Here is a 15,656-nt window from a genome sequence, read left to right as displayed (position 1 = left end):
GAGCATAGCACTCGTGCATGCGCAGCGCGCAAAATTTAAATATCCCCGCCTGCCTTGCATCTCCCTCTCCTCATTCATGTGAACACGCGTTTCGGACCACGCTGGGCCATGCTGCCCGGCCAGCGTTGGTCCGAACGTGCTGAACGTGAGGGGAGGAAAAGTAATCCTGAGCCCCATATAGGGTGACACCTAGTGGCCAGGATTACAAACGTAAAAAAAACACATAAAACATGATTTTTTTTTTTTATAAATTATATTAGAAACATTTTTTTTTTTTTTTTTACATCTTTTTAATAAAACTTTTTTTTTTATGAGAGTACCCATATAAGGACAAAGCCAGTTTCATTTTTGTGTTTGCGTTTTCCTCCTTTCCTTCTAAAAATATAACATTAATTAAACTGCACCAAAATCGCGTATTTTTGTTCGCGTATTTTTGTTCACCATAAAAAAATGTATTAAACGATCAAAAAGGCCCATTGAAACAAAAATGGTACTGTTAAAGGATACAGACCACGGTGCAAAAAAAAATTATCCCTCATACATGCCCATGTATGGAAAAGTAAAAAAATAAATAAAGTTATAGGGGTCAGAAGAGGACCTTTTTTAAACATACCAATTTTTGTGCAAAAAGTTATTTAACAGAAGTAAAACAAAATCAAACCTATATAGGTTGGGTATCATTTTAATTGTATGGACCTACAGAATAAAGATAAGGGGTAACTTTTACCGAAAAGGTGAGGAGGAAAAAACAAAAGGAGAAAACCCTGTGTCCTTAAGGGGTTAAACAAAATTAGTATGTTTTTAAATCGCTCTTCTGACTCCCTCTAACACTCTTTTTTTCCTTATACATGGCTGTATGAGGGTTCATTGTTTGTGCTGTGATCTGTAGATTTTATTGGTACCGCTTTTGCATATATGACTTCTTGATCACTTTCATTTTTCTGGAATGTGAGGTGACCAAAAAGCGGCAGATCCCTGAATGCCGATCGCAGCCGGGACCTGCCATGCATGATGCGAGCACAGGATGTGAATTTACGTCCTGGTCCACTAAGTACAATTGCATCGTACATTTACGTACATCGTCCTTAAGTGCATGTATGCAGAGAACCATGGTACTTGCTGTGGGCAGCACTTCCCATAAGTGCTATATGCTACTTTTTCCATGCATGTTATGGTAGGATGATCTGGCATCCTACCATCTGGCATCAAAATTGACATTGTCATATTCCGTGTTTGGTGGTTTATAAAAGTTACAGCCTGAAAGAAGAAATTGTGTTTTGCTTCAAGCTTGTCCTTTTTTGTCATTTTTTTTTTCCCTTCTCCTTTTTAAAGATGTCCAGCGGTAACAAAGGTGTTCCCTATCTGCAGGATAGAGGATAAATTGCTGAGCACAGAGGGTCCAACCGCTAGGACCCCCCGTGATCTCCCGTACCAGGCCCTGGCTCTTCTCAATGAAGAGATGTTTCCGACTCTTCTCCAGGGCGTGACGTTTTGCTCACAGCAGGTCACCTGGTAGAAACACGCCCCCTCCATTCATTTCTATGGGAGAGGTGGAGGCAGTGTTCACGTGTCACGTGTTTCTCCCAAAGAGATCAATGTAGGGGTTGTGTTTCGACCAGCTGACATGCTCTGTACGAAACTTTGTTTACTAGAGTCGGGGCCCCTTACGGGAGATTGGGAGATCATGGGGGGGATCCCAGCGGTCGGACCCTCCGCAATCGCACATTTATTTAGGGAATAACTTTTTTTTATTAAATTTTTTATTTTTGGTTATACATCTTCTTGAAGGAAGGATGGCTTGAATTTCTTCCCTCTGTCTCTTGCGAAGGAACCCTGTTTAAGGGTACGCTCACACATACAGGATCCCGCGCAGATTTGATGTGCAGGATTTGTAACTGCCGATTAGAAGCTGTGCTCATTTAGTTTACAATGAAATCCTGTGCCTCAAATCTGCCTACGTGTGAACATACCCTAAAGTGTGCTACAGAGGAACAGTAAATTCCAGCTGCCCAAAATGTCTGGTTTATCTTAAATCTCAGGAAAATGTTGTTTATTTATTTGTATTTCCTTTTTTACATAGAACGTACCCCAGATGAGATCGAAAGGACAAAGCAGTTTTCAAAGGAAGTGGTAGACTTGTTGCGTCACCAGCCTCATTTCAGAATGCCATTTAATAAGTTTATTCCGTCCTATCACCACCATTTTGGCAGACAGTGTAAACTTACATATTACGGGTTTACCAAATTGATTGACCTCTTTGAAGCCATACCAGATGTCTTACAGGTAAGTGGAAAAGCATGTCTAATCTTGTATTAATGGCCCAGTACCCGAAATACATATGTAAAGGTTTATGCTATTTATTGGAGGTTTACGGTGTACACTCTGCAGAAAATAAATGCTGATGTTATGACTTCATACGTGGCTAAATAAGATGTGCTGCTGTTCTTATTCCAGGCTCTGGATGCATCAAATGTTTGTGGCATATCAGAAACCCAACAAGGACCTCTATACACTTAACCTATTCCTGTCCTCATCGGCATTTTATAATTAGAATTTCATGAATAGGGACACATCAGGTCACATTAGCTGCAGTTATATTATTGTTGCACAAAACATAAGTCCTATACTTCCTACTTATGGGTCTGATATTTGTGCATTGCTGACTCCTTGTAGGTTTTAGAATGTGGTGAGGAAAAAATGTTGACCCTGACAGAAATGGAGCGTATTAAAGCTTTAGCTTCGCAGCTTGTAAAACTTCTACGCTCTCAGAAAGACTCCTCCTTAATGATGCCTGACTTGCTAACTGAATATAGCAAGACATTTGGCTACAGCCTGAGGCTCCACGACTATGATGTCAGCTCTGTACCAGCATTGATGCAAAAGCTATGCCATGTTGTTAAGGTAACCAAACCTTTTAAAATGTCATGCAACATCCATTTTGCAATCAAATCTCTTAGTCACTGGGAGGATGGTACTACCACAGCGGTGTTGAGCTTTATAGACTGGTCATGGGTAGCACAAGGTGTTAGTGGTTACGGATCAAACCTAGTGTCATGCTTGTGGACATTCTTTGTATTCTAACTGTATTTTTTGTTTCTGGCTTTTGTTTCAAGTTTTATGATTTGAAGTTAGTAAGTGGAAAGGTGCTAAAAGAAGCATGCTATAGTATCATCTGGTTGCTTTTTCAGATAATAGACACTTCTTCTGGAAAGCAGATTCAGCTGATAAACAGAAAGTCACTGCGTTCCTTAACTGCACAGCTCCTAATTCTGCTCATGTCATGGGATGACTTGTCTTTACTTACTGTTAACCAGCTGCGTTATATATATGAAGGTATCCATGGAGTCCCGCTTAATCCATGTGAATATGGATTTGTGTCCTTGACCGAATTATTAAAAAGCCTTCCCTATTTGGTTGAGGTATGTTTTTGCTTTTGCCCATATTTATTCCCTGTTTACACATCATGTTTTTTCTGATACATTTAACATATTGGGCAGTGGTGTACTTAAAAATGCAATTCCACACTGTCACAATGCTGTATTATTTGTGTGACAGTTAGTTTTACTTTGCACCACTATTAACAATGACGTTTTCCCTTTTGAAAGGAACCCAGTTGTTTCATTCTTGTTGCCTGAACTGTGAGTTATCTGGGCGGTCCACAGTGGATTCTCCCTGCCAAACCAGCCAAGAGAGAGTTTGCTTATAGGGAGAGATCTATAAATAAAGGCTGGTGCAGCGAAGTGAAGCCACCAGTAACACGCCTTAATGATGTGTGGTTTGGGCAGCTTAAGAATGGTGATTGGTCCCCTTTTTAAAGTCTGTGTATGTGTCAGCAATTAATTGGCTTAATGTTCCTTTTGCAGGTGCAAACAAATGACCTAAATGAAGACTGCCTGCAGTTGACATCCCTTTATTTGTTTGCAAAGAATGTTCGATCATTGCTGCATACTTACCACTACCAGCAGATCTTCCTACATGAATTTTCAAGTGCGTACAGCAAGTATGTTGGGGAAGTCTTGCAGTCCAAGCAATACGGCTATAACAGCCTGGAGGAGCTATTGGGTGCAATTCCACAGGTGAGTGTAGTAAATGTGGGCAGTAATGATACTTTTTAACCCCTTAAGGACTCAGGGTTTTTCAGTTTTTGCACTTTCGTTTTTTCCTCACCTTTTAAAAATCATAACCCTTTCAATTTTCCACCTAAAAATCCATATTATGGCTTATTTTTTTGCATCACCAATTCTACTTTGCAGTGACATCAGTCATTTTACCCAAAAATTCACGACGAAACGGAAAAAAAAAATCATTGTGCGACAAAATCGAAGAAAAAACGCCATTTTGTAACTTTTTGGGGCTTCCGTTTCTACGCAGTGCATATTTCGGTAAAAATGACACCTTTGTTATTCTGTAGGTCCGAACGGTTAAAATGATACCCTACTTATATAGGTTTGATTTTGTCGTACTTCTAGAAAAAATCATAACTACATGCAGGAAAATTTATACGTTTCAAAATGTCCTTCTGACCCCTATAACTTTTTTTTTTTTTTTTTTTTTTTTTTTTTTTTTCCACGAACAGGGCGGTATGAGGGCTCATTTTTTGCGCCGTGATCTGAAGTTTTTATCGGTATGATTTTTGTTTTGATCGGACCTTTTGATCACTTTTTATTCATTTTTAAATGGTATAAAAAGTGACCAAAATACGCTTTTTTGGACTTTGGAATTTTTTCGCGCGTACGCCATTGACGGTGCGGTTTAATTAACAATATATTTTTATAGTTCCGACATTTGCGCACGCGGCGATACCACATATGTTAATTTTTATTTACACTGTTTTATTTTTTTTTTATGGCAAAAGGGGGTGATTCAAACTTTTATTAGGGAAGGGGTTAAATGACCTTTATTAACTTTTTTTTTTTTTTTTTTTTTTTTTTTTTTTGCAGTGTTATAGGTCCCATAGGGACCTATAACACTGCACACACTGATCTCCTATGCTGATCACTGGCGTGTATTAACACGCCTGTGATCAACGTAATCGGCGCTTGACTGCTCCTGCCTGGATCTCAGGCATGGAGCAGTCATTCGTCAATCGGACACCGAGGAGGCAGGTAAGGGCCCTCCTGGTGTCCTGCAAGCTGTTCGGGACGCCGCGATTTCACCGCGGCGGTCCCGAACAGCCCAACTGACTAGCCGGGATACTTTCGCTTTAGAAGCGGCGATCAGCTTTGACCGCCGTTTCTAAAGGGTTAATACCAATTTCACACAGGCATAATAGATGCCGTTTTGCATTTATATTGATGACCTCAACTTACAGCTTTCCATTTGATTCATTAGACCTGCAGTCAGGACAGGACTTGTCTAAAATATGGACACAGAATGCATCTGTAATATATGCCTGTGTGTGTGAACTTAAAGGACAACTGCAGTGTTATTACACTTATCCCCTATCCACACGAATGCTGCCTCCTCATCTCTCCCATAGAACGACATGGAGTGCTGTGGCCGGCACGCCTCCTGCACGGGAGAGCCGTGGCCCTTTGCAGAAGATAGCGTTCGGACCCTATGAGGAGGAAGTGTGAAGTAGGCAGGCGAGAAGGGAGCCCGAGCCGGGCACCCAAAAAAAAGCCATACAAACACTTTAAATGGGCTTTAGGGTAAAATGGTTAATTTATGTTGAGGTCTATGTAAGGATCAATCCTATGATTTTACTTTTTTAGGTTGTATGGATTAAGGGGCATGGACATAAGAGAATTGTAGTGCTGAAAAATGACATGAAGAATGACATGAAGGGTGAGTTTATATATCCTTACTAGTTATATTTTTTTACAGATCTAAGTCATTTTAAAAGGTCATCTAAGTAATTATTTTCCAGTTTGTCATAAGACCGAAAAAGAACTCCTGTGCCTCGCTTCACCTATCGATCTCTTGTGTGGCCCTGTTCCTTCATGCCTTCCATCTCCACAGTTGCATCCTGATCCAGTTGTTCAGGAGTTTGGAGACCTCATACAGTTTGAAGAACATTTCTCTGGTAAGTTTGCAGATGCTAAATGTAGGTGTTTTTATTTATATAGTTTGTGCAATGTGCTTGAGATGCCACTGGGAGGTTTGTAGTTTTTCACACTGGAAAATCACAGCATATCGGGCACAGGTGGCTGTCCCATTAGGCTCTGCTTGTTCACACTTTGGACGTTGAGCCTACGTAATGTTAACTTGCTACAGGCACCCTCTGCGGTGGGACACAGACCATGGGTGTATGCTACGGTCATTAGGAGGCTCAACACTATGGCAACAAGAGAAGTCGGATCCTCCCAGCAGGGTATACCCGCCCACAGGTACCTGAGGTAATCAGTTTTAGCTTAGTGTCTTAAGGAGGTGGACATGGTCTGGAGTTCTCTCCAGACCAGGTCTTATGTTTTATTTTCCTAGTTAGGGATGTGTTAGTTTTTTATTCCTTTTTCTTTCATGTTTTCAGGTGGGGACTCAGGAACTGCGGCTCACGGTCTCCCCACTGCGATTGATGGGGCACAGACATTTCGTATTTGCGCTGTTAACCCCCTCTCGCCAAAGGTCAGCGCCTGGGGTTCTACCTGGGGCTCGCCTCGCTCGCACATAGTAGCTCTGCATGATGCAGGTGACAGAAAGCTGACTGAAGACCTCATAGAAGACTTCATTAGGCAAGTTCTTCTGACAGAGGTGAGTATATTTTCCCTTTCTCCTAGGTACAGCATTGCAACCTCTGGAGACCCTCACTTCTTGCCCACTTTTTCTCAGGGGCTGGCCTGGACAGGGTTTTTTCTATATTTATTGAAAAAATTGGGGTGAGCAGGAGCATTTTTGGACTGGGGCACAGCTTTATTCAGAGGGCACTATACTTTTCACTTTCTGATGTGTGTGTGTGTGTGTGTTTCTTTAAGCGGCTGACAGCCGCGGCGTTTTTACTATGCGGGCGCATGAAGCGCCAGCTTACTTTCGTTTTCGGCAGCAGTCGGCTGCCGGCGGCGTCTCGCTCGCTTTCCCGCAAACGCATATGCGAATGACATGTGCGCTCGGGGACAGGAGCCATTACTGACCTTCTTGTCAGAAGCTGAGGGCGCTATAGCTCCGCCCCCTCTGTTGTCGGGGCTTCTGAGAGGCGTGAATTAGCCTCCAATCAGCGCTGTGCGCGTGTTGTGAGAGGCAGGGGCCAATCAGCAGTGCCCCTGCTCCTGGCCCGCCCCTCTTTTGCTATTGGCCGGCATTTCTCCCTTCTTTGTCTACACTAGAAGGGAGTTCTCACAGCAGCTGCCCTGGGGTCACAGACTTGGGCTGCACAGACAACTGGAGAGTTAGTTCATCATTTTGTCTGTAAAAGCTGTAATTCCAAAATGCCTGGTTCTGCTGAACCCATTTGCTCCCTCTAAACAGTTAACTGGAGTGTTAGCCACTCATTAAATCTGTAAAAGCTATATCTCAAAAATATCTGGTTCTGCTGAACCACTTGTTCTGCCTGCTCCCCCAGACCCCCCTGCTATTCTACCCGGTTGTCTACCAGACCCGGTGGGTTGAAAAAAAAAAATATATTAAAATTTTCCAGACTGGGTTCTCTCCCTCCCCCAGTCTATATCTGACTCTGCTCAGGTCTCCAGTTATGTGGTGACTGCATTGGAGAGGCCCCACTCTCCTCATATACTGATGCTCTTGCAGCGTCATGGGGGTGTTTTTCATCTGACTCCTCCTCAGAGTCTTCTGGCAGGCATGGGCGCTCCCCTCACAGGCATCGCTCCGTTACTCCGCCCTGTAGCAAGCGTCACTCCCCTAGAGGACGCTCCCATGGTCGCCGCTCTGGCTATCCAGACCTGCGTACCTGGTCAGTCTCCCCCTCTTCCAGGGCCACCTCACACGTTCCCATTCACCTGGAGAACTTGTGGATGCAGTTTCCGATTCGGCCTCTGATTCAGAGGACCACTCGGATATGTCGGACATGGTGATCTCATTGGTCTCGGCCACAAGAGACACCTTCCATCTAGAGGACCCAGGAACTTCGGACGTGGCTCCAGAAGTTACCTTTTAATAGTGCCCAACTTCCAGGGCTGCCTCACCTCGTTCCCATTCTCCCGGAGAACTTGTGGGTGAGGTTTCTGATTCGGCCTCCGACTCAGAGGACCACACGGATATGCCTGATGTGGTGTACTCATTGGTTTCGGCCATAAGAGACACCTTCCAGCTAAGGAGCCAGGAACTTCGGACATGGTCCAGAAGTTTCCTCTCATTGTGCCCGACCTCTTCCAGGGCTGCCTCACCTCGTTCCCATTCACCTGGAGAACTTGCGGATGAGGTTTCTGATTCGGCCTTCGACTTAAAGGAATGCTTGGATGCCTGATGTGGTGTACTCATTGGTTTCGGCCATAAGATACACCTTCCATTTAAAGGACCCAGAAGTCTCCTTTTCTTCGTGCCCGACCGGCACCCAAGACCTTCAGTTCTCACGCTGAATTTTACGCCCTGCTGGTATCCGCCTGGAGGCACCCTGACAAGAAGTGTCAGGAAACTTAGAAGGTTCAAGCGCGGTATCCCTTCTCCAAGGACCTCATTGCTCGGTGGACCTAGTCTCAACTGTGGATCTGCGGGTCTCCCGCCTCTCTAAGGCGCCTACCGGCCTTTGGCTGATGCAGCTGCCTTCAAGATCCAGCTGACATGAAGGTGGAGACTTTGGCAAACTTTGCCTTGAAACAGCAGGATCTTCCTGCTTTTGCTTCGGCCTGGGGGTCAAGGGCCCTTTCAGTATGGTTTCCCAACGCCAGGGTAGTCTTCAAGATCCCTCTGGAGGATTGATTTAATCTACCTCCCGATGCTCCGCAGCTGGAGATTTTCTGTTCCATACGCAGCCACTGTGCTGCCTTTGCCACAAGCTACCTGGTAGCCACCGTCCCTCCATGTGGCTTAAAGCCTGGAATGTGGACGCCGCCTTCAAGAAGTGAGGCGTCGGGCGGAAAAGAGTTCTTTATTACCTCTGGATACGGCTCACAGAACCGCTTTCTGTCATAAGTCCTCCTTCGGGTTCTGCGGACCTTTGGTGCCACCACAGGGTACCAAAAAAGGGTCCAGCCGGGCGGTCGGCTATCCGTTCAGGCCATTTTGTGGCCCCATCAGGCACCCGTAGGCCTTCCTCGATCTGATGGGTCGCCCCCCACCCGCCGACCTTTCTCGGGTGGTTGGTCGCCTCTTACTCTTCCGGGATGCCTGGACTACCCACATTCATTGTCCCGGTTCCTTCAGGGGAACGTTTTCCAACCTCTTTGTGGTCCCCAAGAAAGGCGCTTCTGTTCGCCCAATCTTGGTTCTCAAGTATCTCAGCCAGCATCTTCTGCTTCCCATCCCGAATGGAGTCTCTCCGTTCTGTGCTGGCGTCCCTGGTTCATGGGGAATTTTCGTTCCTTGGTGGATATCAGGGATGCCTGCCTCCACATCTCATTGTTCTGGTCATCAGTGGTACCTCCGCTTTGCATTTCCGGACGGTAATTTTCTATTGTGGCTCTCCATTTCGGTCTGGCCACTTCTCTGCGGACCTTTAATAAAGTTCCGGCGCCTTTGATAGCCCTCCTTTTACGGACAACAGTTGTTTCCGTGATTCCTTACTTGGACGACCTTCTGATCAGAGTTCCAGCCAGGGCCCAGATCCTGGAGAGTCTTAGTCTCAACCTCCAGACCTTGTCTCTCTTCGGTTAGTTGGTCATTCGGGACAAGTCCAACCGCTTTCCTGGGGCTCCAGTTAGACGCGGCCTCTGCCCTCTTTCAACTCTGCCGACCAATCGGCTGACTCTCCTATCAAGAGTCCGATGACTTTGGCACCCTGCTCCAGTTTCCATTCGCTTTTGCATGAATGTCCTGGGTTGGTTGGCAGTGGCCGTCAAGGCCATGCCATTTGCCCAGTTTCATCACCGACCTCTTCAATTGGTTGTCGGGCTGGGGAGGTGTTTTCAAGGACGGGACGGTCTGGGGCCTTGGTCCCTCGAGAAATTCCCTTCTGTGTGGAACTCAGGTTTCCGGACATCTCAGCGCTTTTCATTCCGGGCGTTTCTGGGATGTGGTCTTTCTCAGCCGGTCCTCAGCCGCCCAAGGCGAATAGTCCCTACATCCGGAGGTGTTTGCAGTGATCTGCAACCTCTGGGGCGCTCCAGGCGTGGACATCTGCATGTCCCACCACAACCAAGCGTTCCTCTTTCTTGGTCGGGCTTTGCCCTACCTTATCTGTTTCCTCCCCTTCCTCTCTTTTCGGGGTCCTGAGGAAACTCACAGCACTGGCCCAGACTGGCCCTGGCAGGCGTGGTTTGTCGTCGTGGTTTGTCGTCGTGGTCAGGCTCCTGTACAACTTACCTCTGCACCTTCCTTATCGTCCAGACCTCCTATATCAGGTCTCCTGTGCCACCCCGATTTACAGTCTCTGCTTTTGACGGCGTGACGGTTAAGACAGCGGTTCTGAGGACCCGCGGTTTCTCTTCCCAAGTGGTTCACACCATGCTGAGGGCTCACAAGCCTTCCTCTGCAAAGATTTACCACCATACCTGGCGGTCTTATTTCTGTTGGTGTGAAACTCAGCTTTTTTCTCCGGTCGTGGTTGGCTTTCGGCCGTTTCCATTCTTTTTCAACGTTCTTTGGCGTTCAATTATCATGTCCGAACCTAGTTCAGGGAGTGGCACAAGCTGCCCCTAATCAGTCCCCTTTTTTCCCTTGGGACTTACACTTGGTCTTAGGTGCTCTGCAGGACGCCCCTTTTGACCCTCTCAGGGACATTTCTTTTCGCCTCCTTCCCCGGAAGGTGGCGTTCCTTATTGCTCTTACCTCTGTTAGGAGGGTGTCAGAGCTGGTAGCTCTCTCCTACCTTTCTCCCTTCCTGGTGGTATACCAGGACAAGTTTTCCGTCCAGGTCTGTCCTTCTTACCTGAGATGGTTTTTGACTTTTTCATCTCAATGAGAACATCGTCCTACTGGCCTCTTGTCCAGCCCCTTCTCATCCCTGGAAGCATTTGTTCCACAACCTGGTTGTGGTGAGGGCTGTTCGGACTTATCTTTCAGTCACTCTTTCCTTTCGGCAGTGTGACCCCTTTTTTGTTTTTCCGGAAGGTCGTTGTATAGGACAACCTGCTTCTACGACCACCATTTTTCGGTGGATCCGGTCTGCTCTTTTTGGGAGCTTACCGCTGCAAGCTGGAAGATCCCACCCTTCAGGTGTTTGGCTCATTCCACCCGTTTTTCGGGGCATCCTGGGCCCTCCGCTACGTGGCTTCGGCCTTGCAGTTCTGTAAGGCGTCCGCGTGGTCACGGTGCTACCAGATTCATGCCTTCGCATCGGTTGATGCTACTCTGGGCTGTAAGATGTTGCAGACTGTGGTGGTCCAACCATCCACCTGTCTGATTCCTTACCCACCCAAGGGACTGCTTTGGTACGTCCCATGGTCTGTGTCCCCCCAATGGAGCTGATAGAGAAAAGGAGATTTTTTTTATGCTTACCGTAAAATCTTTTTCTCGAAGGATCCATTTGGGGACACAGCTCCCCCCCCCTTTTTTCTGGTGTACCTATTTCAGTTATCTGTCCGAAGGTGTGTTCAGTTTCCTTTTCTTCTGATTGCGCAGACAGTTTGTCGTTGGGGGGGTGGAACAACTTTAATGACAACACCCTGAGGCTGGGTAAGTACTCCTGGAAGTGTAGCTGCATGTTGTCCATCCAGCTGCAGTGTTTTGATTGACACACTGAATTGTGGGCTTTGAATTAAGTTCCTGGCTCTGTGTCATATATATATTGTGCGGGGTGTGGAGGAGGGTGGGGGCAGGATGACTACACACTTTGCGATGGAGAGAAATTTTTTTTTTTATTATGGGGGGCAATCATCTATGAAGACCTGTGCTTGCTGACCTTATACTGCCAATTCCAACTTCTGAATATTTGTGTGGTTTTATTTCTTTATTTTCTTTTATTTTTTTCTTGTGTATGTAAAATAATTTTACTTGAATTTAATGTGTTTTACTCCACAGGCTTGCTGAATTATGAATGCCACAACACACAGTCTAACCACTCACTTTTGGGTGAGAAAGCACTTTCTAACTGTGTAGAAAAGACTGCAGAGCCTTCTTCTCCTGACCCATCAGAGTTAAAGATTTCAAAGGAAATACTGGAAAGCCCAGTCAAGAAACAAAGTAGAAACAGAGTCAGATTAGCTGCAAACTTCTCATTTGCACCTGTAACAAAATTGTAAGATGATTTTTTTCTTTTCTTTATGGCTGCACTAGGGCACACAGGGTTCCAGCTCCTTGTTAATCTTTATCAAGCCGTGTGCCCTTTAAGGACCATATTACTCTTGGTCCTATACCTTTATAGTATGCTGCTTCAAAAGCTTTTATTTTTGGACATTGGTAGTATGATTTTGAGACCTTGTTGTATAGGTTTCATCAGAAGAATAGTGGAAAATGTTTTTTGTGAAACAATTAATTCACTTTTATTTCGTCAAAGCCTCATCATAAGTATAATCCCACATCTTAGGTGTTACTTTGTATAGCAGACTGTTTTTACATCGGTTTCTTACATCAGTATTATTTTTCAGGCATGGTCTATCCTCTGTGTCCGTGACAATCTTACACGTGGCTTCCCCTCCTCTCAATTTTTTTGGCACTGAAATAACTAAACAGCTTGAGGATGTAGGGTTGACTATGTTCAGGCAATAGCATTTAGCTCTTCAATTTTCTATTTATTGACTTCATTTATGTCAAGGGCTGTTTCAGGTGACTTGTGAGGACTGCATATATATCTTTGGGGACGTTTAAAAGGTAGTTATACAACTGGAAAAATTAGTGTCAACTTTTGTTTTGCACTGAAGAACTCCCATGTTCAGCCTTGTGGCCCAGCTTTCCTTTTATTTCCAGTGTAATCCACAGATGAGTTTCAAAAAGTCAAATGTGCTTTCATTTGATTTGTATTGACTGGGGAAATGTAGCCTTAACCATGTCTTGGGAAGGATGTAATGTTCTGCATAAGTAGGTTTCTGGTTTCTTTATACATTATTATGCATCAAATGCATAAATCATGGAAGAAGGGGCAATTGCAGATGTAGCAGTCAACTTCAGTAGATGGTACTATTTTCACTGAAATAGCAGGATTGCCTACAAGTGGAAATGTCAAGGTTTTCTCTGTGAACCTTGATTTGGCTTAAATTTCTTTTAAGACTTGGCAAATGCGGGGGCAGAGATGGTTTGATGAAATGGCATATTTGTCTTTTTAACTGTCTGTAGATGTTTTTATTACAATTAGGTTTTGGAAACCTTGAGTTTTGGAGAACTTGCTGGGTGGCTTTTGAGAGAGGCCACACTTTCAGTAAAGCCAGTGGACTTTGTTTGACTGCATAGTGTCAGAAGGCATAAGAATCCTTCTAGGCTAACCTGGCTTTTACAATGGGTTGTATTTGCCAGGCGAGAGATGGTTCCTTGTAGAACCTTCCACTAAAGGTTCTACCTTTTTGTTTTGTGTTGGGTTCTTTGCAATACACTTGAAGATGGAAGGATCCATAGCCATCTAACTTAAAGTACTTTTACATAATGGCTATTAAGTTGTTTTACCTTCTATATTTTGCACAAGAATCTTTTAAATGTGGCCACTTCCAACTGAAAGTTGTAGCTACTGTGTAGGTGTAAGAATTGTGTCTGTGTGTATATGTTGTATTGTTTTCTGCTTCTGCACTTCTAAGCTTGAGTCCTAGCCAAGGCAGTTCCTCTAGTAATGGTGGTGGGTTCAGAATATGAAGTCCAGAATAAGATTCTTTCTTTTTTTTAAAGTCTGCTTTTAAATAAAGTTCTGGTTGTGTAACCATTCAGTGTAACCTTATGCATGAATTAAGTTTTTCATAAGGTGGATGGAAAACAAGGTTTCCAATTGCTGTGAGTATCAGTTATCGTTTCATAGCATGTAACTACAAGTCGCCTGAAACACTCTGTGGGAACTCAATGTCATTCTACAGGGTAATCCAAAAGCTCTTTGCAGCATAGAGGTTATTATACTTGTGATAACAGCTATGAATTTTAGTTTCCCTCCGAGAATTCTTTATATATGGCCATCTTAATAAAAAAAAATCAACTTCAGTACGGATGGTAACGTGCCTTCCTACACATTGGACATTGTCTAGTATTTAATTTTTAAACTCCTATCAAAGAATTCCTTATGATGCTGGTGTAATCCTTTATTTGGAAGAATAAATGTTTAATTTGCAAATTAAATAGAGTAACCACTTTTTGTGGAGGCTTTTGAAGCTGTCTGGGATTAAAATTATGCACTGTTAGTTCTAACTTTTTTCATTTTTTTTTTCTTTCAATTTTTTAGTCTCCAATACGTCATTTTGTGTTTTGGGACCAAATTCTTGTGTGTCAATAAACTATTTGCAAGCAATCACAAGTTTGCCGTTGTTTGTTGTTTTTTTTTTTTTCCTTCACTTGCGATCTTAATTTGTAAATTTCTTCTATTAAAAAAATCTTAATCCTTCCAGTACTTATTAGCGGCCGTATACTACAGAGGAAATTCTGTTTTTCTTTTTGGTTTTCTTTTCTGTCATGACCACAGTGCTCTCTGCTGACACCTCGGTCCATGTCGGGAACTGTGAAGAGCAGGAGAAAATCCCCGTAGCAAACATATGCTGCTCTGGACAGTTGCTAAAATGGACAGGGATGTCAGCAGAGAGCACTGTGGTCGTGACAGAAATCCTAATGGATATAATTTCCTCTGTAGTATACAGCCGCTAATGAGTACTAGAAGGATTAAGAATTTTTTATAGAAGTAATGTACAAATCTGTTCAACTTTCTAACACCAGTTGATTAAAAAAAATAACCCCTTAATGACAATGGACATAAAAATAAGTCACTGTGCCGTGGTACTGAACGCACCCTGACGTACATTTACGCTCCGCCTTGAATGAGAGCATCGGACCGGTGTTCACGTCATTTGCGGCAGGTCCCGACTGCTATCAGCAGCCAGGGACCTGCCGGTAATGGCGGACATCTGCGATCGCGCGGATGTCTGCCATTAACCCCTCAGATGCCGTGATCAATACAGATCACGGCATCTGCTGCAGTGCGGTACTTTAAATGCTGCCACGGGGATCCGATCATCCATAATGGCGGACGGAGGTCCCCTCACCTGCCTCCGTCCGTGTCCCGGGGTCTTCTGCTCTGGTCTGACATTGATCACCGATAACGCTGATCAGTGCTATGCCCTATGCATAGCACTGAACAGTATTAGCAATCAAATGATTGCTGTAAATAGTCCCCTATGGGGAAGTGTTACAAGTGTGTAAAAAATTTAAAAATAAAAAGTAAAAAAATTAGAAAAATCCCCTCCCCCAATAAAAACGTAAATCAGTTTTTCCCATTTTACCCCCAAAAAAGCCTAAAAAAATTAACATATTTGGTATCGCCATGTACGTAAAAGTCTGAACAATCAAAATATATTGTTAATTATCCCATACGGTGAATGGCATGAACGTAAAAAAAAAGTCCAAAATTGCTGCATTTTTGTCACATTTTATTTCAAAAAAATTATAAAAAAAATGAATACAGTAAATCCTAAGCAAAAGTGATACCGATTAAAAACTACAGATCATGGGGCAAAAAATGAGCCCTCATACCGCCCCGTATACGGAATAAT

At 44.1% G+C, this 15,656-nt stretch overlaps 1 protein-coding gene across 6 annotated transcripts in view; it reads left to right on the top strand.

The window, feature by feature from the left end:
• The window catches only part of MARF1 (meiosis regulator and mRNA stability factor 1), a 96,423-nt gene extending 82,022 nt beyond the window's left edge, over positions 1-14,401 (top strand). For all 6 annotated transcript variants that reach the window (XM_056536867.1, XM_056536866.1, XM_056536868.1 and 3 more), the window contains exons 20-25: positions 2,081-2,283; positions 3,189-3,419; positions 3,864-4,076; positions 5,715-5,787; positions 5,870-6,025; positions 12,007-14,401. In XM_056536867.1, coding sequence (XP_056392842.1) covers positions 2,081-2,283; positions 3,189-3,419; positions 3,864-4,076; positions 5,715-5,787; positions 5,870-6,025; positions 12,007-12,227 — 1,097 coding nt within the window. In that variant the 3' untranslated portion in view covers positions 12,228-14,401. The remainder of the gene's footprint in view (positions 1-2,080; positions 2,284-3,188; positions 3,420-3,863; positions 4,077-5,714; positions 5,788-5,869; positions 6,026-12,006) is intronic.
• The last annotated feature ends 1,255 nt before the right edge of the window (positions 14,402-15,656 follow it).

The sequence above is a fragment of the Hyla sarda genome, chromosome 8 (assembly GCF_029499605.1).
Source record: "Hyla sarda isolate aHylSar1 chromosome 8, aHylSar1.hap1, whole genome shotgun sequence".
Taxonomy (NCBI): domain Eukaryota; kingdom Metazoa; phylum Chordata; class Amphibia; order Anura; family Hylidae; genus Hyla; species Hyla sarda.
This window is presented reverse-complemented; position numbering and strand designations above follow the sequence as displayed.